Source organism: Hylobates moloch, unplaced genomic scaffold (genome assembly GCF_009828535.3).
Source record: "Hylobates moloch isolate HMO894 unplaced genomic scaffold, HMol_V3 SCAFFOLD_2, whole genome shotgun sequence".
In the NCBI taxonomy this organism is placed as follows: domain Eukaryota; kingdom Metazoa; phylum Chordata; class Mammalia; order Primates; family Hylobatidae; genus Hylobates; species Hylobates moloch.
Genome location: NW_026652277.1, coordinates 57,849,535 through 57,876,594, shown reverse-complemented (window position 1 = coordinate 57,876,594; position 27,060 = coordinate 57,849,535). Strand labels below are relative to the sequence as shown.

General features: G+C 36.4%; 1 protein-coding gene across 2 annotated transcripts in view; it reads right to left on the bottom strand.

Moving 5' to 3' along the window:
• Window positions 1-723: 723 nt before the first annotated feature.
• BTC (betacellulin) overlaps window positions 724-27,060 on the bottom strand; it is a 52,492-nt gene continuing 26,155 nt past the window's right edge. Inside the window, exons 3-6 of one of the 2 annotated variants that reach the window (XM_032164094.2) lie at window positions 12,309-12,426; window positions 6,610-6,756; window positions 4,012-4,121; window positions 724-2,643 (exon numbers count right to left, since the gene is read on the bottom strand). In XM_032164094.2, coding sequence (XP_032019985.1) covers window positions 4,013-4,121; window positions 6,610-6,756; window positions 12,309-12,426 — 374 coding nt within the window. In that variant the 3' untranslated portion in view covers window positions 724-2,643; window position 4,012. The remainder of the gene's footprint in view (window positions 2,644-4,011; window positions 4,122-6,609; window positions 6,757-12,308; window positions 12,427-27,060) is intronic. The other variant, XM_032164103.2, reaches the window with a different exon arrangement.

Below are 27,060 nucleotides of genomic sequence, written 5' to 3'. Positions count from 1 at the left end.
TTTGATATTTTGTTTTACAGAAGATATCGTTTCCTCTTTAAGAAACCATTGTCCACAATCTCAGGATGCACCTGAGTTGGTCAGGATCTTGGTTCCAGGTTACAGAAACCCAAACAGAACTAGCTTAAGACAAATGAAGAATTTATTATGAAGACACTAACATGTCTCATCGTGCCCATAGACAGGAATGGTGCTAAACTTTGAGAATGCCTGTAATCAGGACTCATGTTGTGTTGGGAAATTTGTGCCTTGTCTCTGTTTTTCACTCAGCGTTTGCTTAAATCTTCTCTTGCTATATGCTGACCACATTCCTTTGTTTTTCTGTTCCTCATGAAGCAAAAGGTAACTGCCAATAGCTTCAAAATGCATATTTTTTCACCCCAAGAACCCAGTGAAGACTGACTTCAGTTCAAGTTTCCAATTTCTCTGGGAATGACTCTAATTGGCCCAAGTTTATTAAGTGCCCACTTCAGACCAATCAAATGCAGCTGGAGGTGGAGTTCAAAAATATGGCCAGGGTATTGGGAAGACAGTCCCATAGATGTCCAACACTCCCAGATGCTTTAGTTCCTAAAGAAAACACATGGTCAGGATGGATTCTTTCAAGTACATTAATGGATAGGGTTTACAAAGCATAAGGTATTCAAAAGCAATAGTGTTCAAATTTATTTTCATTAGTAATTCATGGTAAAATTAAAAATTCCCAAGTAACCACATGTTTACTTTGTTTTAAAAATAAATTTATTTTATTACATGATAATATTGACAGTTTACATAAACAAAGTTATTTAGTGTATGCAAAGCAACTATAAAATACATTTTGAAAAGATATAAAAATCTTTGAAATTCTTTCTTGATAACAGATCTACCAAATTTTGAGAGCCACCATTGACATTTTAGGATCAAAAAAAATGGCTTGAGAGATTTTGTTGGTCAGCCAAACTCAGTCCAGGAAAAAAGAAACATTAAAGCATTGTTTTGTGTTTTTAAAAGCTCTAATGGATATTTATTCCAAGCTCCTTTCGTATCAAAGAAGACTACATAAGAGAAAGGGCATGAATGAGCTTAAATGAGACTTTTGAAAATAAGGCATATACAACATGGATCAGTTGGATATAATTGTGTTTCAAGTATGACCATTAAATCAGGAGAAAAAATAGACTTTGAAAATTATCAGTTGTTTGGCTTAGCTTTTACTGATAGGGGAGCTATTTCTGTATTATATATAAGTACAGCCCCAGCTTCACTCAAAACACCATAGACGCTAGAAGGTAATATGCGATTTCAGCATTTGTCTGAATTCTCCACTTCACTATGGAATCTACATTGCAAAGTAAAATTTGCAAAGATTCTGAAAAAGAAGCTGCTTGGCTGACAGGCACAATTTGGGGGACATCTTCCATCGATTTTTGTAAGTGAACCACCTAATCAACGTAAAATGTTAAATATTCTATGAAATATTCACTAAATGTAGATTGTACTTTTCCAGGTTTAAAGCAGTGTTTATTAAATATATCATGGAGTAAAGGAGTACTTGGCAAGATGGTCCCAAGTAATAGATGTTATGGTCACGAATTTACTGCATCAAAATTTACCTGAGAGCAATCATATATGCTGTCATCAAGAAGAACATAAATGAGGATATGGTCACAACCAGTCCCTACCTGGTCTCTCCAGTGCTGTCACTGACCATTACTCCCGTATAAACAGCCTCTTTCAGTAATACTATTTATATTTTATTGAGCATAAACACTTACCCAGGGCTTAAGGAATGCCAAGCATTTACTTTTCCGTCTCTATTCATTTCCCTAGTTATGGGGCCAATCTATTTGCTTTAATAATGTAAAAATGTAGTCACATCATTGAGAATTTATAAAGGAGCAAAGAAACATAATAAAAGTCAATTCTATAGAAAGCATGATGGTAACAGCAATATAGGCCAGGATTTCTCATTCTGTGTGCCTGTAGGAAGATGGTCTTGACATCTCACAATCATACCAAAACACAGTTCAGTATAAAACCTTGGGTTATATTATTGAGTTGGGTTGCACCGATTCAGATTAACAAAAATGATGGTTAAGAGCATAGATTTTGATTTAGATAAATCTTGATTTCTAGTCCGTCTCTACCAATCTCCAGCCCTCTAAATCTGGATTAGATTACTTGACTTGACTTCTTTGGCCCTGTTTCCATATGTAGGAAATGAGGATTATAATAGCTATCTCATGGATTGCTGAAAGGATTAAATGAAATAATATATTTCAAACTTATTAGCACATGGTAAATGCTTGATAAATGGTAGCTTTATTATTAATTCAATTCCTAAGACCTAAACTCCTTTCTACTTTTCTTTTTTGTTTGACTAGTAATCCTGGTGACAATACTTAAGTGAAAGTTTATTGAAATTTCCCTTCTGTTGTTGCTACCTAACCAGTTGCTTTTTTCCCAATAACTAGACAATATACATATAATTAACATTCTCATTAAAAAAAAAACAACACAAACTAAAGTTGCAAATAAAAAGTAAATACATTATTTAAAATTCATGTCTACTAGCTGTTTTCCTGAGACACATTCTGTCCATTTTCAAATGAGCAAGGCACTTTGCAGCTTGCCACCAACCTGGGGGTAACTTCATAGCCTCTGAGAATGAAGAAAATAACAGCACGTCACTTAAAAGAAATGGACTATGCAATAATAATAATAATTTAAAAATCCAGAGCCAGCGATTTTGTTTTCAATTCAGTAATGTTGTTTTTGTAATAAGTTAGGAGCACATATAATTTCTCATCAAGCATTTACCAACCCCATTAAGCTGCTGGGATTTTCTGGAAGAGATTCTTTGTACAACTGAGCTGTGGAAAGACACTACTCTCTCATACTGGATGTAAACAAAGAAGCTTGTAGCCCTAATTACTACTGGCCTTTCTTATGACCTAAGAGGAACTGACTAAGGATGAAAGCCAACTCAGAACAGTGAGCAGAAAGAGAGAAATAATCTGTTTCCTTATGTGTGAGCCTCTGGTTTGACAAGTGTGAAGCCCACCTTACCTCTGGACTGCCATTCATGTGAGCCAATACGTTGCCTTCATTTTAAGCCAGGCCAGTTTGAGTTGGATTTTATGTTATTACAACCAAAACTATCCTGCTTTGTTGTGCTAGTTACACGTCATGTGCCTTCTTGGAGCCTTTCTCTGCCCTGCTCTGTCTCCAGGAGACTGACCACTTCAGATTCCATCACCAGGGCTCCATTGCCCTCTGGTTTCTGGTGGGTTTAGCTAGTAGGAGGCACCTGCTGAAGATCCGAAGGCAAAAGGAGAGAAAGTTTGGAATACTTCTTCCCCTATTTCCTCCCTCTGTCCTTGTTTATATTTGACAGTGGCTATTCCCTCCACAACCACAGCTCCTGCCTCAGGGACCCTCCTCCAATGTGCCTCTGAATGCCGAGGTAATATTTACCTCAGCCCTTCGTATAGAGGAAGGGCAACAGCTCCCAACCATTCCCAAGCTCAGGAAGCCTCAGTGTACCTTTCCTTAACCTTGATCCATGGTTCCTTTATTAAAATCTATCTGTCGGATCATCTGAGAAGATTTGTGATTCCTGCACAATCCTTACTGCTGCTACATTTAAAGAGCTTATAACAGTGCTTGGCATTGTGGTAAATGCTCAATATATGTAGTTATTATTGCTATTGTTATTTTCTTTCAATGTGAAGTGTCTATATTAAAATACCTCTTTCATGTGCCCAAAAATGAGAAAGAAAAAATTATATAAATATCCCCACAACCATGCAGAATTAGAATGCCTATCTCTGTGGTAACATGCAGAAAAAAGATATGAGGAAGTATTTTATCTGGCTTCAGATTCTATGAAAAAACCATTGATTTATTTTTAGATGTTTTTAAATATAATCAAATTCTAATGAATGATTTACTAGATGCAAGTAAGACCAATCTCACCAGTTAAATGTCACCTGAATAGTTTTCTATCAGCAAGTTTATCTCACTTACATTAAGCAATATTTGTCTCTTCAATATCTTCATTGATAGGAGTTATATCTTTACCCAGAGTTTCCATCTCTTCTTCTTTCTTCTTTCTTTTACGATGTTTCCGAAGAGGACTTAGAAAATACATGTTAGAAATTAGTATGGGCCTAGTAGTTCACGTGAACACAAAATTATCCATCAAGAGATCCTATGATCAGGTTTCTTTTAAAAAAAAAAACATTTAGGGCTCTAGGCCGGGCACGGTGGCTCATGCCTGTAATCCTAGCACTTTGGGAGGCCGAGGCAGGTGGATCACAAGGTCAGGAGATCGAGACCACGCTGAAACCCGGTCTCTACTAAAAATACAAAAAATTAGCTGGACAAAGTGGCGGGTGCTTGTAGTCCCAGCTACTCAGGAGGCTGAGGTAGGAGAATGATGTGAACCTGCAAGGCGGAGCTTGCAGTGAGCTGAGATTGTGCCACTGCACTCCAGCCTGGGCAACAGAATGAGACTCCGTCTCAAAAAAAAAAAAAAATTAGGGCTCTCTCTTAACCCATCTCCTTCTCTAGGTTCAGATGATAGGTATAACAGGCAACAGTGTGGGTAGAATATAGTTATCTAAATAGAAGGAATATGTCACTTACATTGATGGAGTTTAGTTAGCAGAAGAAAATTTTTCAGGCCAAGTTATTTTACAAAATACACTAATGAGTATTATGTAGTGTGCACGTAGTGTACAAGAAACAGTACGAATTGGAAACAGGCATAAGAAAAACAAGAGTGACATAGCGTTTGGATATATTAACTGAGCTTCTAGATACATTAAGAAATGTGTTAGATATTCCAGACTGCATTCCTGTTTTCCTAAAGTGCAGCTCCAAGTTGATATAACAAAATAGGCCATTTCCCAGCTTTGCCCAACTGATTCTCTGCCCTAAACCTGGCATAATATTCCTTTCTACCTTAAAATAGGTAAAATAAAAATATAATCTTTCAATTTTACAGTTAGAAAATATCTGACAGATTATTTGGTTTAACACTCTTGTTTTACAGAAAATGAAAGTTCATAGATGTTAAGAAATTTGCCCAGATTCTCAAAGATACATAATGGAGGAACTGAGACAAAAATCAAATACTCCAGCCGGGCACGGTGGCTCATGCCTGTAATCCCAGCACTTTGGGAGGCCGAGGTAGGTGGATTAACTTGAGGTCAGGAGTTACCAGCCTGGTGTACATGGTGAAACCCCATCTCTACTAAAACCACAAAAATTAGTTGGATGTGGTAGTGGGTGCTTGTAATCCCAGCTACTCAGGAAGCTGAGGTAGGAGAATTACTTGAACTCAGGAGGCAGAGGTTGCAGTGAGCCAAGATCAAATCGCCATTGCACTCCAGCCTGGGCAACAGAGCAAGACTCTACCTCTAAATAAATAAATAAATAAATAAATAAATAAATAAATAAACAAATAAACAAATAAATAAAAACTCCCTCTATGGTAGTGCTTTTTTCCCTAGGACATTGCAAAGAAAGGAATCACGAGAACCCTCTTTATGTGTGGACCACAGTGAAGGGTAGATGCAAGAGTTTAGGAATCTAGGCAAGCTTCTCAAGACAAAAAGATACCACTTTAATAAGGTAGTTTTTTTTTTTTTTTTTTTTTTTTTTTTTTTTTTTTGGTAGCATACTCGGTGGTAGTCCTGCTCTGCAAAAAAAAAATAATAATAAAAATAAGTTTCCAAAAAGAAACTAATTTAATTAAGAATTGTCCCAGGACCAGGTACAGTAGCTCACTCCTGTAATCCCGCTACTCAAGAGGCTGAAGCGGGAGGATCATTTGAGGCTAGGAGTTCAAGACCAGACTGGACAACATAGGGAGAGCCAGTCTCTACAAAAAAAAAAAAAAAAAAAAAAAAAAGCCTGGCTTGGTAGCACACACTTGTATTCCCCGCTACTCAGGAGGCTGAGGTGTGAGGATCGCTTAAGCCCAGGAGTTTGAGGCTGCAGTGAGCTATGTTTGCACCACTGCCCTCCAGCCTGGGCAAAAGAGTGAGACTCTGTCTCAAAATAAATAAATAAATAAATACATACATACATACATACATACAAATGAAAATTGTGCAAAGCCACTCTGTCTCAGAGAAAAAGCAGGATGTTTCCTGATTTTCAAAGTTCTGGTATATAATAGAAAGTAAAAGGAAAAACAAAGTAATATGGTTTACACATAAAGTTTATTATTTTAATGTAGCAAAGCAAAAAAGAAAGTTTTGTTTTTATCTTTCAATGTTATTGTGTTATGGTATAGTTTTAGAAAATAGAAGTCTTATGTAGCCTACTAACGAACATAAAATATAGGCTTTAAGACTAAATGACTGTCTTTTTTAACTAGAAAATTTATACAAATTTTATTTTAAATTATAACAATTTTATTCAGTACATGATAAAAATCATGTATTATGTGTTTTATTATGAATACTTCTATATCAACAATGGCAAAGCTCAAAATGTAGATTTATTTGAATCAAAGAAAAAGCAAAAGAGAACGTAGGGAGGAAGAAAAGAAGAAAAACTATGAGCAAATACTGTTTCTCAGATTTACTTAAAATTAAGTTTAAAAATACTTACTGACAGCATGTGCAGACACCGATGACCAAAATAATAAAAACTACCATAACTGCTATCAAACAAATCACCAGAATCTGTCCTCTGTCTCCTCTTAGGTAAAACAAGTCAACTCTCTCACACCTTGCTCCAATGTAGCCTTCATCACAGCTATAAAACAAGAAGAGGGCAAAGAAGTAAAATTCGCAAGACTTTTAAGAATCTCTACTTTTTTTTGAAGAAATTAACAGTTTTCATTACTTGAAATTACTAAAGAACACAGTTCCTTTTCTTAAAAAAGATGCACTACTTTGTTGACCAGTAATTTCAATTTTTTTTGCTTTGCTGAATACCTGTCATCACTTGATCATTAGACATTATTAATATGTCTAATATAAATACACAAGGATGATGACAATTAACTAAAATATATTTTAAAATTTTAGTCTCTGAATTCAAAAACGAAAGGAGGATAAAATTCCCTCCACAGCATTCCCAGTGCTTAAATACCTCCATGACAAGGAACCCAAAAATCCACAGGACTTCCCATTTCATCATAGGATAATGCAAATAGTTTTGATGTTCTCAAGCTTTCTTATAAATTATATAAAAATTGCATGGTTTTATATGATCAAATGTGCTAATGCATGTGAAAGTTCATAACCCAATGTTCCATAAACGTTAGATAAAGAGAATGTTCTATAAATGTTATTTCTACAGAATTTCTTTCCTCTTTCCTCCACTGTAAATTCTACCCATTGATTCTAGTTCTACTGCTTAAGGGCATCACAGATTAGGTCATGCCCTTCTATTACTCTTCTATTCACCGCCTCCTTCATTACATCCCCGCAAACACATAGGTCTTGTCCTCTTTAGCTCCTTTATCTGATTCCTAAAACCACATTTGCAGATCTGTTCACCATTCCCTTCACTCTCCTCTAAATGGCCTCCGTTTTTTCCATGGCCTTCTTCAAGGGAATGACTAGAAATCAACAGTCTCTCTTCATTTCCCTTATTCTCTCAGCTTTCTATTAATCTGCCTTAGGATACATCTAACATAAACAGATGTCCTAAATCTGAGACTACAGTTATGCATCCACTTGACCAAGCTGGGGCTTCTCTGAGTAACACCCAAGGAGCTAACAACTCAGTGATTTGAGTACTCCCCATAGAATTATCTGAACTGCATCAGAGAATTAAGGTACATAAAAAGTTGGAGGACATTTTAACCAAAATTATCTGTTGTAACCTTAGTACCTTAGTATTAATAAACATTTTCCTTTATTAATATTAGGGAAATAGTAATCAAAAATATTAATAAATATTTTCCTTGAGAGAATGCTTCAAATGAAGTTAAAACACAAAGTGACACTGGTCATATACATAATTATTCAAATGTCAAAAAGATTAAATTCTGCTCCTTAGAAAACTTCTGTGCAACCCCATTTTTCTTTAAGAAAGGATTTACGGCTGGGCTGTTCTATAGTTTATGCTTGACAAAAGCCAAGGCAGTTAATCCCCACAAAGCCTGTATTTCCCAAGTGAAGAGATCCCTTAATGCCAATATTGTAGCTGAGATAGTGCTTCAAAACAAACAAACAAAAAATAAGCTCAGTAACAGCCATCAATTGAAAGGTGAGGCTTAATGCAAGCAAAGGAGAAAAGACACCTAAAGGCATCTATTATAAAAGGACCCAAGGATGAATGAAAGAAAATTGCTTCCTGCAAGATAGCTAAGTATCTTCATTCTGAGATCAAAATTACAGGAAGAGAGCTTAGAAATATCTTGAGATATCAAAAATCTGTCACACATAAGACTAAAACTAGGGATGGGGGAATCACTTATTTTTATTTTTACTATTATACTTTAAGTTTTAGGTACTGTGCACAACGTGCAGGTTAGTTACATATGTATACATGTGCCATGTTGGTGTGCTGCACCCAGTAACTCGCCATTTAACATTTGAGATGGTGTCTCGCTCTGTCACCAGGCTAGAGTGCAGTGGCACAATTTCGGTTCACTGCAACCTCTGCCTCCCGGGTTCAAGTGATTCTCCTGCCTCAGCCTCCGGAGTAACTGGGACTAAACCACGCGCGCCACCACGCCCAGCTAATTCTTATATTTTTAGTAGAAACAGGGTTTCACCATGTTAGCCAGGATGGTCTCAATCTCTTGACCTCGTGATCCGCCCGTGTCGGCCTCCCAAAATGCTGGGATTATAGGCGTGAGCCACCGTGACTGGCCAGGAATCACTTTTAATTGCATGTATAGGAGGGAGATTTTTCAGAGTTTTTATAAGGTTGGAATTAAATCTTACAAATATAATCTTTTCCACCTAGCTTAAATATTCCTCTAACAAATTTACTAAATGTGGTATTTTTACTTTTTTTTTATTTTTATTTATTTTTTTTTTTGAGACGGAGTCTCGCTCTGTCGCCCAGGCTGGAGTGCAGTGGCGCAATCTCGGCTCACTGCAAGCTCCGCCTCCCGGGTTCACGCCATTCTCTTGCCTCAGCCTATCTGAGTAGCTGGGACTACAGGCGCCCGCCACCACGCCCGGCTAATTTTTTGTGTGTGTATTTTTAGTAGAGATGGGGTTTCACCATGGTCTCGATCTCCTGACCTTCTGATCCGCCCGCCTCGGCCTCCCAAAGTGCTGGGATTACAAGCGTGAGCCACCGCGCCCAGCCTAAATGTGGTATTTTTAAACAATAGCTTTGCCAATAAAATGCATGACAATTACTTTCTACTCTTTTAGAATGTTTTTCTAATTATATGCTGTGGGATTGGTGGCTTAACAATGCTTTAATTGAATTTCTCAGTAAGCAGTACTTCCTGTAAATTGTACCCCAATGAATCCATGCTAAAAGGTCAAACCTTAACATAGCTGGTTATAGTGGTTCTCATGTTATTTTGCTCTTCAGCAAACCAACAACACGTCAGCTGATGTTTATTTTCAGTGAGTGTATCTCTCATGTAGGAGAAGAAGAGGCAAAGAGAGCAGATTCTAAGTTTTTTTATTAAATGGTGATTAAGTGGGTTTTTATTTAATAAGCACCTTACACTATTTAAAATCAAAAATAATTTTAAAAGATGTTCATGATCCTTAAGGGCAATGCAAAATTGGGCGTTGGGATCACTATTCTGAAATAACCACCAGAAACTATTGTAAAAGATCTATAAATATTAACTTGATCCTTATTACCACCTTTGAGGTATGTGCTATCATTAACCCCATTTTATAGATGAAGAAACTGATGCACAGAGAAGTTAAGGGAATGGGGATTCAAACAGGCAGTCTGGCTCCCAAGTTCAAGCTCTTAACTGCCTAGTAAATGTGCTGTGCTGCATGTATAAATAAAAGTCATGTATCTGGAATAAACTGTCCCTTTTCAAAGGAAATACTGAGAAGATTACTGAGAGGAGAAGATTTGCATTATTTGAAACACACTTTGGTTTTTCATGTAAAAACAAGAGCCCACAAACTCCCATGATCCCAAGAAGAGGAGATATTTCCGGTTTCTCACAACAGTGTTGTCACCGATGGCAAGAGAGTTTTGCCTGAATCTGTGCTATATCACCTGCAACATCAGTCCTAGGCTGATTATCTACCACTCTTCTCATAGCTTCTTGGGAGGATGAGGTAGGAGAAGCACATTAGCATAGGAGTTTGAGTCTAGCCTGGGCAATATAGCAAGACCTTCTCTCCAAAAAAAAAAAAAAAAAAATTGTTCTTAACAAGTGGGAACTTTTTATTTATGGCATACTTAAATATGTTCTTAAAAAGTTGGAACTTTAAAAATTATGAAATACTTGCTCTTTGCTGGGTACCACAATTGGTGTTTTCGCATTTATTATTTTGCTGTCTTCACCACTTGACCAGACAGTATTATTACTCCCTCTTGTAGATGATAAAACTGAGGCTCAGAAAAGGTAACTGACCCATTGTTAACACTGCTTATAATTGGCAAAAACAAAATCTTACTTTAGGCCTATCTGACTCCAAAATCTATGCCCTGTCTGCTATGATCTGCTTCCCATTGACTGTGTACTGTTCCTCTACTAAGAAGATGTTCCGTTAAGACTAAGGCCTTGGTCTGGAAATTTAGTATAGCATTAGATGGACTGTAATAGGGGCACTATTTGTTCATGCATCAGTCATTTCTTGTGCACCTAGTAAATTCAGAGGACTGTGTTTGACACTGAAATACAAAAATGAATAAGCCATGAGCCCTGCCTGCCCTCTAGGAGCTCACAGTCACAGAAGGCACATTTAAAGAAACCACCAGTTATGTCTCCAGTGGATAAGAGCTTTCATAGAGGTGTGGCTAGATCACAGGGGAAGGACATCTAACTCAGACCTGAGTGTATGCCTGAGAAGGAGGAAGTCAGTGAAGGGGTCCACAAGGAGATGATGAGTGCAGTGCATCTTAAACCATAGCAAGAATAAGCTTTCTGGGCTACGAGAAGAGCTTATATAATAAATCATGAAATGAAATGTAGAATTTTAGAAAAGCATTTAGGAATATGGTGAGATATAGCTAGAAAATTAAGCCAAGGTCAGATGATCTATGAAGGCTGAGAAAATGAGTTTAAACTTTACATTGAAGGGAACAATCTATGTGTTGATCTTAGGCAGGTAGATTACACACTGTGGTTTTCATTTTAGAGGGCAGCAATATCAAAAAACAATAAATCTGCAGACATAGGAAAATGTACTGGGTTAAAGATCATTAATATTTTTAAAATTCAATATGTGCTTCCAAGCCAGGGAGCAATTAAATGAATTTTTTTAAAAAATTAAATCTATTCCTCTCAACACACACACACACACACACACACACACTTCCTTATTTTCTTACATTAGCAATTGTTATCTGTCTCCAAGTATTATCCATGTATATTTCTTTTTTAAATTAAATATATTTAAGTTTTTAAAAAGTTCATGACCCTTAAAGTTTCCACAAAATTAGGATTTGGAGTCATTTTTCTGAGATACTTATGGAAAGAAAACTTATATACTGGGGCAACTGTGCAGAAGAGCATAAACATTCTATGAACTTTAAGTCAAAATTGCACTTGAAGAATCACCTCCCACTTCTCTAAGGAAAGGTCCCAGGAAGCACGTTAGTGGGACATCTTTTTAGAAGAAAACACGTATTTAAAAGATGCAAAAAGAAAGTTGTGTATGCCTGAGTAAAATTGAACTAAGCTCAAATACAAAGAGTTGAAAAGAAAACTTTTCTCCCAATTCCTCACTTTAATAAACAGGCTTCGCTAATCTCATTTATAAATACGACTAATTCCTTGTGCTTAACTGACACCTACAAAAGTAGCTCTTAATTTGGCAGGAATTTCCTCGTATTTACACTAACTATAAACCACCTAACACTTGCCAGAATAATTCATTTCCATCTGAACCACCCAGGAGATTATTTGAGCCAAAAAGAATCAGTTCTGCTTGCGCAAGAAATCAGAGGACACTGCCCAGCCCGGAAGTGGAGCTGGACTCTCACATACTCATATTTCAGGAGGAAAGTGTGCGTCAGTTTCTCCATAAGTAGTTGCTGAGTGGGCCCCTAAACAAGTGGCTGGGGGCAGGACCAGGCAGAACTGTGTTCGGACAGATGGCATGGTTAGCTCACACTTTCCAGTCCTGGCAAGACCCAGGCGGGCACCATTCTGCACCCTTTTGCTTGCTGGCTGAGGACACTCCACTTACACACAGGAGGGCGTCTGCTCGGCCACCACGAAGCGGCATCTCCCTTTGATGCAGTAATGCTTGTATTGCTTGGGGCACCTAGAGAAGTGGCCTTTCCGCTTTGATTGTGTGGTGGTAGCTGGAAAATGAGAAAAAGTTCAATAAATCAACTCTCTTTAAATATTCACTTGTAAATAGAATCATATTCCTATCTTGCTGCCAGTTTTTCTGTAGAATATATTTGAATCTCTCATTTTTCTTTCTCTCTGCACTGGGATAAAAGTCAGACTTTTGTGATTCCAAAATAGCTCTAGAGATTGGACAATGGGGATAGTGGTGAGAATGTTTCCTACTTTAATTAAGATTTGACTTCAATCTACCTTTCAGAAACTTTAGTGTCATTTAAAGGGTAAAACACAAGAATAATAAGAGAGAAGGCTTTCATTCCATGAAAGTTATCAGAGCCATGCTAGAGAAGAGAGGTTTTTTTTTTGGTTGGTTTTGGGGTTTGGTTTTGGTTGTTTAACTTAAACATTTACATAGTATTTCCTGAGTGCTAGATGCTGGTCTGTTTGCTTTTTGTATATTATTCATTTGATGTTCATAATAGCCTTGTGAGGTAAGCACCATTCCAATCTCCAGTTTATGGATGCACAAAGCATGACACATGGAGGCTAAGTCACCTTCCAAGATCACATAGATAGGAAGAGGAAAAACTGGGACTCAAACCCAGGCAATCTGCCGCTGAGTCCACGTTCTTGACTGCCACATACACTCTGGCATTTTGTTGAGCCAGTTGCTCACCAGGTTTTTGTCACTGACTCTCAGCCTGATGCATCCAGAAGTCACACCTGCCTCCGTGGGCAATTGTATCTCTCATTTGGCCCATGAATTCGTTCTGCTGCTCTGAAGGAGGAGGAAAATACTGAAAACTTCATGCTCTGGATTTCAATCCTGAACTGACTTCCTTGCCTTACGCTTTTAGGTAAAGGCCTCATTGATTGCCTAATTTCTCAACTGAGGATAGTAGTATGTAGCCATTTCCCCATCACCAACATGTAAAATTTCAGTAAATAACAATCAAGAGAAACAAAACAGAAATACTAACTAGCTGTTTCGTCTGTTAATTTACAAGGGACAAATGCCCACACCCACAGAAAACAGAAAACAACTAACAAGCCAGCTCCAGCCCAGGGTCAAACTTTCCATGTTCATGGTATAACCAACAGCTTGCAGGATCCAGATGCCTGTGGAGCCAGGAAGACCATAGTGTATTCATGTCACAAGGGCGTGTCACGCTAGGTTTGGTATGGCACCTGGCATCCCAATGACACTGAATAATCATTTTATTAATAGCAATGACTACTAAACATCTTAATTAATATTATGAGAAGGGTACATATAATTGCCCCAGGCCACCAGAGAGAGGAATTTCAAAGGACTTAGGATGATCTAAATACTGCAAATTCCTGTGATTCCAGGTCACAGTGCAGAGTTTCAGGGGATGGCAGAATCTCACTGAGGAACTGGCTAACCTGGTTTGATTGGTGACTTGATAACCACCTATGCTGACTGCTTGAACTACATGCCAGATATTTGCTTGATACATGTCAACCAATGAGACTCATCAGAAGGACTGAAATTTCCTCCAGAAATAACTGCAAAATGTATCAAAGGCAAAGACCTCTGTATTTTGACAAATCAATTGATGTCAACTTCCATTTGTTGAGTGTTTCCATTTCCGGAGCACTATAATAGGCACTAGAAAACATCGAAGAAATGAAGGATACCCTGTCTTACTATTTAAATTGGAGAATAGAATAAATAAAAAACAAAAATAAGCAATTAACCAGTAAAAACAACCATGATAACCAGATAATAGTTTTAGTACACTGGAAACAGTGGAAAGAACACTGGATTCGGAGAAAGAAAATTCGTGTTTAATTTTCAGCTCTGCCTTTCATTAGCTGTATGAGTCTGGGCAAGCTAATTAGGCTGTCTGAACCTTTGTTTCCTCATCTGTAAGATAGACATGACAACATCTACATTGAAAGGCTGTTGAGAGGTGCAGATAAAAAGGATATGTAGAAGTTCATAGCAGAATTCCTGGGACAGTAATCTCCTCAGTAAATGAGTTAATCCCAGAATCTTAAAATCTTGGCAATTCTAACAGCAATCTCGTATAAGTATGAAGAATGCTGACCTAATCAAAGAGAAATGTATGGAAAATGTAGATTTTAGAGGAGGAGAACAAGCAATTGAGTTATGGAGAATGTCAAGAGCAAAGGCACAGAGTCAAGAATATGCAGGTCTAATGCAGGCAGTGGGAGGCAGATTTCACTGAAATGGAAGGCTCCTGAAGGGGAACAGCAAAGAATGGCTGCAAATGAAAGTTAGAAATCTCAGATGTCAGTAGGCTGAAGTGTTTACACTTGAAACACAAAGCAAGAGAGAGGTGAAGATGATTCCTATGGATGAAATTAAATGGTATACATAAAAATGCTTTAAACTGTGGACCATTTGTCACCATATTATATAGGAGAGTATAGACTGAGCTCTTAGTGGGGGCAAAGAGAAAACCAGGGCAGACACATACGATGTGAGTCTGGGTGAGGGGGATGGAGGGCAAGGAGATTAACTCAGGAGGCAGAAGACTTAATGACAGATCTTGTATGAACCGGAAAGACCTTTCCAGATTTGCAAAGCATACCTGCCTTTAAATATCAAAGTCATTTGGCTATGTATCCTAAACTTTACTTATTTCTCTAGTTGCTATGCCCCTTTAAATGCACCCAGACTTTTGATAAACACCATGCAGAGTATGATACCAAAAAGCAAATTAACCAGCAGCTGCTGAATGCAGTGATTTGATCAGCCTTCGTTCATCCAAGCAGCACAAATCTATGCCAAAGAAATGTTTGCCAGGTCCTGTTTTGATCGCTCACAGAGCTCTCTCCTTTGCTAAGTAAGCATGCTCTTAAATATTCCCAGCATTATTTAGATTTTAAAACATTTCCATGCCACCAGGCAGAAAATGTCCAGTGATTTCTTTATGGAACTTTAAAACCTGAAAGAAAAATAAATCACACATACTGCCGCACATGCACATAAATACACACACACACACACATATACACACATACATACACAAACCCAGATGGGATCGTCTCTTCCTTGTGAAAATGAGAAAGCTTATCAGCATTCTTTTTTTTGAACGGCACCTAAAATTTCAGTGCCTTATAATCCAGTATTCATCAAGTTCGTGTTATCTAAAAATTGAACTATGGAACACAGTGTTTTCGGCCCATCATGAGACCTGATAATATAGGGCACGGGAGGGTGAATATACCCTTCCATTCCAGAGATACTTATCAAGAAGAAGGAAAAGTTAATCCTATGACAAAGGAGGGATTGGTCCTAAGTGTCGTGTTTCTCTGTTGTAAAGTGAATGACATAGTCTTGAAAATGTAGCAATGTAGCAACCAGAAATATCCCTCTGATCCTAGAGGTGGTGGGACACAATTGATCTTTTTTCCTCCCACATTACCCTTTTCCAACTCAAATTACAAAAACAAAACATGCCCCTGTCCCAGAGAATTTCACTGGAAAAGTACATCCACTAGTGAGCCAGGCTGCAACGCAATCTCGTAAGCGGATGGGCACCACAGGTAATATATACCAATCTCTTCACAGGACTCTATATTCCAAAGATGCTAAACACCAATTAAATAAGAACCCTTTAGGGTTACTGCACATCAGTGGATGTAAAAACCTAACTCTAAGGGTTTGCAAAAGGAATTGGAAGCAAGGACATCTTTCTTAGATCATACAGCAATTAGACAAGAAGTAGTCATCCTCTTTGGGTCATACGGGTAGTTACATGAGATGTACTAGATTCCCTTGGGCTAGGCCAAAGTGGAGGAATACGGCAGACACCTAAATGACTTAGTTTTCATACGGAATTTTCCTCAATTTGATGGATGTTTTGATAAAACATAGGATAGTTCCTTAGTCTCTATATGATTCTAGTACTCAAGGCAAAAGAGGCTTTGTGATGCCTTTGTGACTAAAACTCTTCAGAGTAGATCCGTTAGGTGTATCTTTCATAAAACCTTTGCTTATTTATTCTAACAGTGTTCATTCAAGTGTATTTAATAATTTTGTAGATGACATTAATATCAGCTACTGTATTCTGAAGTCAACTCAAAGGGCAATCAATACTACAACTGTTATTATAGTGCTTTTTTGTAACACCCATTACAATGGTTATAGCCTTTTAGTATATCCAGCTCCGTAGTTAGATGCATAGTTAAATCTCTATGTACAAATGTAAAGGGAAAGGCTAAACTTTGAAACAGACGTCTCACAGGCCTTAACAAGGAGACTGAGGAAGAAAAACAACTATCAATTCATCCTCCCACACAGGTAGGAAGTAGAGCCTAGGGCTTTATTATTTTACTCCTTGGCTTCCAGGCATCTTCCCAATAGGGATTTCCTCCTTTTACAAATTTCTTAGGCCAAAATGTGAAGAAGAAAGTTTTAGATATTTAAAGTTAATTTTCTTTTTTATCTTGCCAGCTATCTCTGGTCAGGGGAATGTAAATTCACAGTGTCCTTGAAGAAATACAAACTTTGAAAATTTATTTCAATTGAGGATTCCCATTTGTCTTACATCCAATGACATTTCCTACAGAAAAGTGAAAGGGGACGTTACATCGCACAGAGGTACATGTTAACTTTTTCTGAGCTACTAGAATTTGCTTATATAGGAGTTCAGTAGCATGATATGGACAGATTAACATGTCTTTTCACTAGGAGAGCTCTGCCAACCATTTCTGAGCTTATAGGAATGGGCCTTCACCCAGAGCTGCCCTTTTTCATTTAATCCCTTTGGAGGAAAAAAAAAAAAGAATCAATGTTGAAGCATAGGTATCTTTGCATATGTTTAAAAATATTCATGGCTGGAGGCAAATAAAAATGGAGGGACAGGAAGAAAACCTATCTTTCCCTTGTTTTCCAAGAATGCATGCTATAGAATTCTTGTGTGCATGATGAATCCTTTGCTCATTCTCCTTTGCAGTTTCCTCCTCGCCTCCCTCAACCTCTAAAATTTTGCAAATACAGCATGGCTGGATACTCTTTCATCTCTTCTCCTTCCTGGGTAAGCTCATCAAGACTCCTGTCCTAAACACATCTTTATGATAACAATTTCTAAATTTAGTTTACCTCCTAGATATCATCCCTCAATCTCAACTGTCCAACTAACATCTTCACTTGGATATCTAACTGGCATGTCAACTTAACACTTTCAAAATAGAATATTTGATTTTCCCATTCAAACTTGGTCTTTCTTTATCTCAGTAAATAATATCCATTCTTCTATTATTTCAGCCAAAAATCTTGGAATTATCTTGACTTATTTCTCTCTTATGCTACATCCAATGCATCAACAAACCCTATCAGCTGCATTCAAAATATATGCAGAATAACCTCACGATCTCCACTACCCTGGTCTGAGCCCAGTAGCATCTCAGGCTGGAAATAGCTTCTATGATGACACCTTTAACTAGTCTCTTTCCTTCTGCCTTTGCCCACTTGACTATCAAGTCTGCATACATGAACCAGAGTAATGCCATTAAAACTCACTCAGAGAAAAAAGTTGAAGGCCTTATACTCCTTGGCAAGGTTCTATTATACATTACTCATTACCTCTCTTTCTCTGTTACCTTTCTGACTTCATATTAGACCACTGTTCATTTTTGCATCCTTGACACCTGGACGACAGCCTGCTGCATAGTAGGTGCTCATAAATATTAGTGAGATGAATGAATGCATCACCCAAGTTAGAAAATGATACATTCAGTACAGAAGATCCGTTCCTGCACCATATTTATTTATTTTTCAAAAACCTACTGTTCTCATTTGCACTTTGCCTTCAGGAAATTATTGTTTTTCTTATTATTTTTAGTATTTTTCTCACATGTTCCACATTTTGATCTTCCCATGTGATTCTAAGCAGTTTAGCATGGTGATTAACAACATACTTTCTAGAGAGATGGTGTCTCTGAATTCATGTCAGGCTACTTTGTTTACTGTGTGATCTTGAACAAATTACTTTACCTCTCTGTGCTGCAGTGTCTTCATTTGAAAAAAGGAATAATGTAGGTACCCCATAGGATTAAATGAATTTATATACATAAAACACTCAGAACAGTCCTTGGCACATAGTAGGAGATAAATAGATGATGGATGCTATCTTTTTATTGAAAGCGTAGTTGTTGATAATGATGCTATACCCCAAAGGAATAAAGTATAATAAAATAAATCACCAAATAAAGGAAGGAAAGGAGGGCTGAAGGAAGGAAGGAAACAAAAAAGTAAAGAGTGAAGGAGAATGAGAAGGAGGGTGGAAAGGGGAAGAAAATTGATTTAAATAAGTTAATTAATGCTATTGTGACCATCATATAAGAGTAGGTCCATCTACCTTAGATTCTGAGAGACCAAGCTCAAATATATTCAGCATAGTCTACCTATTAATTTTACCTGATATTTTAAGACAATGCAATTATTTTAGCCTGATAATGTGAAAGGACAGTGGTAACATAAATAACACTATTCAATGCCACAAAAATTTCAGGAAGCTCAATCCTTGATTAAAATTTTCAAAATCAAATCAATTGATTTTCGACACCTCTGGAATTGCATTCTTGAGATTTTTTTGTTTTGTTTCTGTTTTCTAATAGGCCACTAGGAGAAGAAGAGTAAACCAAAGAAATAATTAAGCATTTTTGCGTTGTATTTCTGGTTTCTCGTTGATTTCTCAATATTTGTTCAACATATAGTCATGTTGAAGTCTGTTTTCTCTCCCTCTGTAGATAACATTTCTCAAATAGTAAAATGTATTAAAAAATCTATTTAAAAAAGCCCATTTGCAAGAAAAAATTCTATATCCTATAGAGAAAAATACGAAATAATTTTTATGACATTATATTATTATTGTGATATTTAAGCAAAGTGATCTTTCACCAAATCACTAATGTATTTGTATTTTAATTATGCCAATAACTTTACTAAAATAATTTACAAATAATATTTTCTTACAATTATTGTAACTCAGAGACAAGTTGCGTCCTGCATGGTCTTAGTGTGCCACAGGCCTAATCACTCATGGGGAAAAGCCAGTTTCCCCCACGTAGAGACTACAGTATATGGTCTCTATTTTTAATTTTTTTAAAGTCAAATACTCATTTTTGCCTTATTTGCATAGTTTTCCACTTTTACATTTATTATTTGTAAATAACACATTTACATTTAATATTGTAAAATAATTTACAAAATTTACGATAATTTTACTAAAATATTTATAAAATCTATAAATGCAGGCTTAACCTCCTGAATGGGCGAGAAAGGGAACATACAACAACAGTGAGAAAAAAAGAATCAGGGATTAATAAATTTCACTTTTCACGGATGCTGAGGAGGTGAGATAGCCAGAGATTGATTGAAGGATACAAAATTATAGTTAGATAGGAAGAATAAAGTTCTAATGTTTTCTAACACTGTAGGGTAACTATAATTAACAATAATTTACTGCATATTTTGAAATAACTAAAAGAGAAGATTTTAACTATTTTCAACACATAAAAATGATAAATGTTTGAGGTGATATGTACGTGCTAATTATCCTGATTTGGTCATTGCATATTGTATACATGTGTCAAAATAGCCCGCTGTATCCTATAAATGTGTATAATTATTGTGTCAATTAAAAATAATAATAATAAATTTTAAAGAAAGCAGAAAATACACCAAAAAATAATTATTTGGGAATGTCCCCAGACCATGTCTCAGAAAAGAAATTACAACTAATTCAGAGAAAATTATGGATTTGAGTGGGTGAACAAAAATAACTACTTCCTCAGTGATCCTCCAGAGGAAAACTTAGAGATAAATGTAAAAGCTAAAAATTATGCAAATAATGCAAAAATGAGTATTTGAATTAAAAAAATTAAAAATAAAGATCATATACTGTAGCCTCTACACTGTGGGAAACTGGCCTTTACACAATAAATGATTAGACCTGTGGCACGCTAAGACCAGGCAGGCTGCAACTTGTCACTGAGTTACTATGGAAGACGTGTGATGGGAAGATCTGCATTGATGGGCATAGACTTCGAAAATGAAAATTTTGGTGTTGGAAGCAAAAAACTGCCTAAGACAACAAAATGGCTTAGAGTGAGAGACTGGGGATTATTCTGTTCAAGGATTTCCTTAGACCCCTCTTTTTGTTAAAGGGTATTAGAGAGACATAAAAAACCACATCTATTTGTAGTACATAAAAAATTAGAAAACAGCACCCATCAACTAATGAATGCATAAAGAAAATGTGGTTTATATACACCAAGAAATACTACTTAGCCATAAAAAGAAACAAAATAATGTATTTTGTAGCAACTCTGATGGAGCTAGAGGCCATTATTTTAAGAGAAGTAATGCAGGAATGGGAAACCAAATAGTGTATGTTCTCACTTTTAAGTGGGAGATAAGCTATGAAGATGCTGTCTTAGTCTGTTCTCATGCTGCTGATAAAGACATACCCAACACTGGGTAACTCATAAAGGAAGGAAGTTTAATTGACTCGCAGTTCCACATGGCTGGGGAGGCCTCACAATCATGGCAGACAGTGACTAAGGAGCAAAGTCATGTCTTACATGGCAGCAGGCAAGAGAGCTTGTGCAGGGGAACTCCCATTTATAAAAACATCAGGACTCGTGAGACTTATTCACTACTATGAGAACAGTATGGGGGAAATCGCCCCTATGAATCAATCATTTCCACTGGCCCTGCTGCCTTTGACACCTGGGGATGATTACAATTCAATGTGAGATTTGGGTGGGGACATAGTCAAACAATATCAGATGCAAAGGCACAAGAAAGCTATAATAAATTTTGGGGACTGAGAGGGGAAGGGTGGGGGTGGGGTGAGGGATAAAAGACTGCATAGTGGGTATAGTGTACACTGCTTGGGTGATGGGTGAACTAAAATCTTAGAAATCACCACTGAAGAACTTATCCATGCAACCAAAACCACCTGTACCCCCAAAACTATTTTTTTAATTTTACTTTAAGTTCTGGGATACATGTGCAGAATGTGCAGGTTTGTTACACAGGTATACATGTGCCATGGTAGTTTCTTGCATCTATCAACCAGTCATCTAGGTTTTAAGCCCCCCATGCATTAGGTATTTTTCCTAACGCTCTGCCTCTCCTTGCCACCCGCCCCTCAACAGGCCCTGGTGTGTGATGTTCCCCTCCCTGTGTCCATGTGTTCTTATTGTTCTTTTCCCACTTATGAGTGAGAATATGTGGTGTTTGGTTTTCTGTTACTGTGTTAGTTTTCTGAGAATAATGGCTTCCAGCTTCATCCATGTCCCTGCAAAGGACATGAACTCATTCTTTTTTATGGCTGCATAGTATTCCATGGTGTATATGTGCCACATTTTCTTTATCCAGTCTATCATTGATGGGCATTCCCCCAAAACTACTGAAATAAAAACTGTTTTAAAGAAAAGAAAACAGAGGAGTAATATCATCAAGATGACAGAATAGAAAGCCTTCAACTATCCTACCCTCCACAAACACACTGAGTCAACATTACAAAACATAAATTCTCTTGTAAGAAATTCAGAAAATAGTTGAGAAGCTCCTCTCCTCTAAGCAAATGCAAAAGCGGCCACATTGAAGAAGGTAAAAAAAACCTGAGACAGTCTCTCATCATTATCCCTACCCCTAACACGGTACCATATGATCAGAAGAAAAGTTCCCAGATCTCAGAACAAAGACAGTTGGACTAGCACAAAGGCTTGAAGGGCCCCCAAATCTTCAACTAGACTGATTAATGAGTCTCTTCCTTCATAAGGCCAGTCTATGAAGACAGGAGAGGTAGCTGTTTTCTCTAATGCACAGACACCAACACAGCAAGTTAGGAAAAATGAAGGGACAGGTGAATATATTCTAAAGAAAGAATAAAAAAAACTAATGAAATGAAGAAGTATAATTTATTTGACAGAGAATTTAAAATAACTATCATAAAGATGCTCAGTGAAGACAGGAGAACAATACGTGAACAAAGTGAAATTTTCAACAAAGAAATGGAAAATATTTTTTTAAATCAAATATAAATTTTCAAGCTGGATAATTCAGTAACTAAGCTGGAAAATTCAACAGATGGCTTCAACAGCAGACTATGTCAAGCAAAAGACAGGATCAGCAAACTTAAAGACAGGTAATTGGAAATTATACAATCATAGGAGCAAAAAGAATAAAAAGAATTTTAACAAGTGAAAAAGCTTAAAGGACTTATGAAACACCATAATACAGGCAGACCAATATACATCTGATAGTAGTCCAAGAGGGAAAATAGAAAGGGGCAGAAAGCTTATTCAAAGAAATAATGCCCCAAACTTACCAAATCTAAGGAAAGAAATGTACATACATATTCAGAAGACCAACAAATTTCAAAAACATAAACCCAAAGAAATCTACACCAAGACACCTTACAATCAAATTGTCAAAAGTTCAAGATAAACAGACAATTTTGAGAGGAGCAAGATGAAAATTACTTTTCATGCACAAAGAAACCTCCATCACACTCAGTGGATTTCTCAGCAGAAACCTTGTAGGCCAGAAAGGACTAGGATGATATATAGTCATCCATCACTTAATGACAGGGATATGTTTGGAGAAATGCATTATTAGGCAGTTTTTTCATTGAGCAAACATCATAGAGTGTACCTACACAAACCTAGATGGTGTAGCCTATACACACCTTAGTTATATGGTATAGCTTATTTCTCTGAGGCTACGAACCTATACAGCATGTTACTGTACTGAATACTGTAGGCAATCATAACATAATAGTGAGTATTTTTGTATCTAAACATAGAAAAAGTACAGTAAAAATACGATATAAAAGTTTGCAACTAGTATATCTGTATAAGGCACTTACTATGAAAGGAACTTGCAAGACTAGAAGCTGCTCTAGGTAAGTCAGATAGTGAGTGGTGAGTGAACATGATGACTTAAGACATTATCATAAACCACTGTAGACGTTATAAATGTTGTACTCTTAGGCTACAATACATTTGTATTATAAAAAAAATTCTTTCTTCAATAACTAATTAACTTTAACTTACTGTAATGTTTTTATTGTATAAACTTTTTAATTAATTTTTCCTTTGACTTGTAATAGCAGCTGAAAACACAAACACACTGTGCAGTTCTACAAAAATATTTTCTTTGTATCTATTCTATAAGCTTTTTCTATTTTTTGTACTTTTAAAACTGATGTCACAGAAATAAAAAGGATTATACTAGACTACCATGAAAATTGAATAACGAAGAAGTAACAGATAAATTCCTAGAAACAAACAACCAATCGTGATTGAATCATAAAGAAACAGAAAATATGAACAGACCTACGACTGATAAGGAAATTGGTCATAATCTAAAACCTCCACAAATAAAGGCCCAGGCCCAGATGCCTCCACTAGTGAATTCTATCAAACATTTAAATACGTAATTCCAATACTTCTTAAACTCTTTCAAAAAATTGAAGAGGACAAAACACTTCCAAACTCATTTTACAAAGCCAGCATTGCCCTGATACCAAAGTTAAACAAAGACATTATAAGAAAAGAAAACGACAGGGCAATGTCCTTAATTAATATAAACTCATTCATAATTCATTTTGACAAAATTCAACACCCTTTCATAATAACTTTTAACAAACTAGTAATAGAAGGAAATTACCCCAAAATAATAGGTCTTATATGTAAAGCCCTTAACTAACATAGTACTTAATGGTAAAAAATTAGAAAGCTTTTCCTCTAAAATCAGGAGCAAGACAAGAATGCCCAGTCTAACCGCTTCTATTCAACATAGTGCAGGAAGTTCTAACCAGAGCAATTAGGAAAAAATAAAATAAAAGGAATCTAAATTGGAAAAAAGAAATAATTTTATCTCTGTTTGAAGATGACATGATCCTATACATAAAAAATTCTGAAGACTACACACACACACACACACACACACACACACAAACTGTAAGATCTAATTCACAAATTCAGAAAAGTTGTAGGATACAAAATTAACATGAAAAATCAGTTATATTTGTGTACACTAATCACGAACTATTCAAAAAGCAAAGTAAAAAAAAAAGAATAAAACACTTAGGAATAAACTTAACTAAAGAAATGAAAGACTTGCACACTGAAAACTATAAAATATTAATTAAAGAAATTAAAGAAGACAAAAATGTATAAAAAGACATCCATTTTGTGGACTAAAAGATTTAATATTATTAAAATGTCTATACTACCCAAAGTGATCTATAGATTGACTATCAAAATTCCAGTGACTTTTTTTTTACAGAAATGGAAAAACAAATTTAAAATCCAAAGGAAACTACAAAGGCCCCTGGAGAGCCAAAACAATCTTGAGCAAGAACAAAGTTGGAGGTATCGTTCTTCCTGGTTTTAAATCATTTTACAAAGCTACAGTAATTAAAACAGCATGGTACTGGTATAAAGACCAATACAACAGAATAGACAGTCGAGCATAAACCCATGAATATATGAACAACTGATCTTCAGCAAAGGTACTAACAATATGCAATGAGGAAAGGGTAATCTCTTAAATAAATGATGTTTGAAAACTGGATATCCACATGCAAAAGAATGAAATTGGACCTGCTTGTTATACAAAAATCAACTCAAAATGGACTGAAGACTTATATTTAAGACCTGAAACAGTAAAATTACTGCAAGAAAACATAAGATAACACTTCTTGACATTGGTCTTGGCAATGATTTCTTAGATGTGATACCAAAAGCACAGGTGACAAAAGCAAAATAAACAAGTGGGACTATGTCAAATGAGAAAGCTTCTTCACAGCAAAAGAAACAACAGAGTTTGGGCTGCGCAGAGATAAGGTTAGAAGTTACAATAGTGAAGAGAAATGGAAACTCAAATTCATTGTGATGGGTAAATTAGTACTGCTTTTCTCGAAGAAATTTAGCACTATACAAAACATATTGATTACACATATCCAAAATACATAAAGAACTCTCACAATTCAATAACAAGAAAAGAAATAACCTAATAAAAATCAAGATCTCAATGAGATACTTGTATTCCCATGTTTACTGTAGCATTATTTCATAAAAGTCAAAAGGTGGAAGCAACCCAAGGGTCTACTGACAGATTAATGGATAAAGAAAGTACGGTACACACATAGAATATTATTCAGCCTTACAAAAGAGAAAAATACTGCCATTGTGACAACATGGATGAACCTGAAAGAAATTTTGCTAAGTGAAATAAGACAGTCACAGAAAGACAAATGTAATATGAATGCCTCTACTTATATGAGGCATCTAAAATAGCCAAATTTATAGAAGCAGATAGTAGTTGGTGGTTCCTGGAGGCTTGGGGAGTTACTATTCAATGTGTACAAAGTTTCAGTTAGTGCAAGATTAATAAATTTGAAGAGATCTGCTAATCTATAGTTAACAATATTGTACTGTCCACTTTAAAATTTGTTAAAAGGGTAGATTTCATGTTAAATGTTCTTACTACAATAAAAATAAGATTAGAAAACACATTTAGGATGATGATGAGGAAGATTTTTGAACATTGTCTGTCATCAAATTATGGAATAATTTCCCAAGGGAAATGTGAAAAAATGCCATCATTGAAGACATTTGAAACCAGACTGAAGAAAAACACATGAACACATAAAGTTGGCCTTGTTCTTCTGCCTACATGGATGACAAGACCCAAACATGACCTAAGACACCATTAGATTCTACAGCCAATGAGCACCCTCTGACCACCCACTACTGTGAGGGATGAAAGGGGAAAATTGGGCTGGAACTGATGACTCACATCAGGAAGACTTGCTCAGTGTGTTCCTGGCTCTGTTACAACTTCCCACGGGTGCTAGGAAAGGAGCGGTTTACACCAAGTCATCATACTCCCAGTTCATAGAAGTTTCCAGGGAATACAGGAGGCTCTCCTCTACTGCACCCCACTTTTTTAATTGGTCTGTGTTTTGTTTTCTTTTTTTTTTTAAGTCAGAAATAACCCCTGTAGAAGACCAGAACATACAATCTACACAGAACAAACATAACCTTAGACCAGGGGTCAGCAAACTATAGTCCAAGGATCAGATCTGGCCCATGGCCTGTTTCTCTAACTAAAGTTTTATTGAAACAGTGCCAAGCCTATTCATCTGCATAGTGTCTATGACTGTTTTCACAGTACAGTGGCAGTGTTGAGTAGTTGTGACAAAGATATCATGACCCCCAAAGCCTAAAGCTCTTACTAAGGCCTTTACTAAAACCCTTTACTAAGGCCAAATCCTGCCTTAGACTGATAAGTTTGAGAACACTAATTCAAGCATCTCCAAGGTAAAATATGTAAAATCCTTGCCTTCTTCCCTTCTTTTAACTATGAAATAGAAAAGAAAAAAAGAATTTAACTTTGGGTAGAATATGTCAGCTTTTAATGAATCCAGTCCAAGATACCACATGCTTGATGATCACATGAGTCTGGAGCATGCATCTGTGACCCAAAACATAGTGGCTGACTGGAGGCTCTAGAATCAGAAAGACCTGCATTTGAATTCCAGATTTGCTGTTTTCCAGCTGTATGACCTTTGGCAAGTTACTTAATCTTTGTAGGTTTTTCCTTGAAATAAAATAAAAAATAT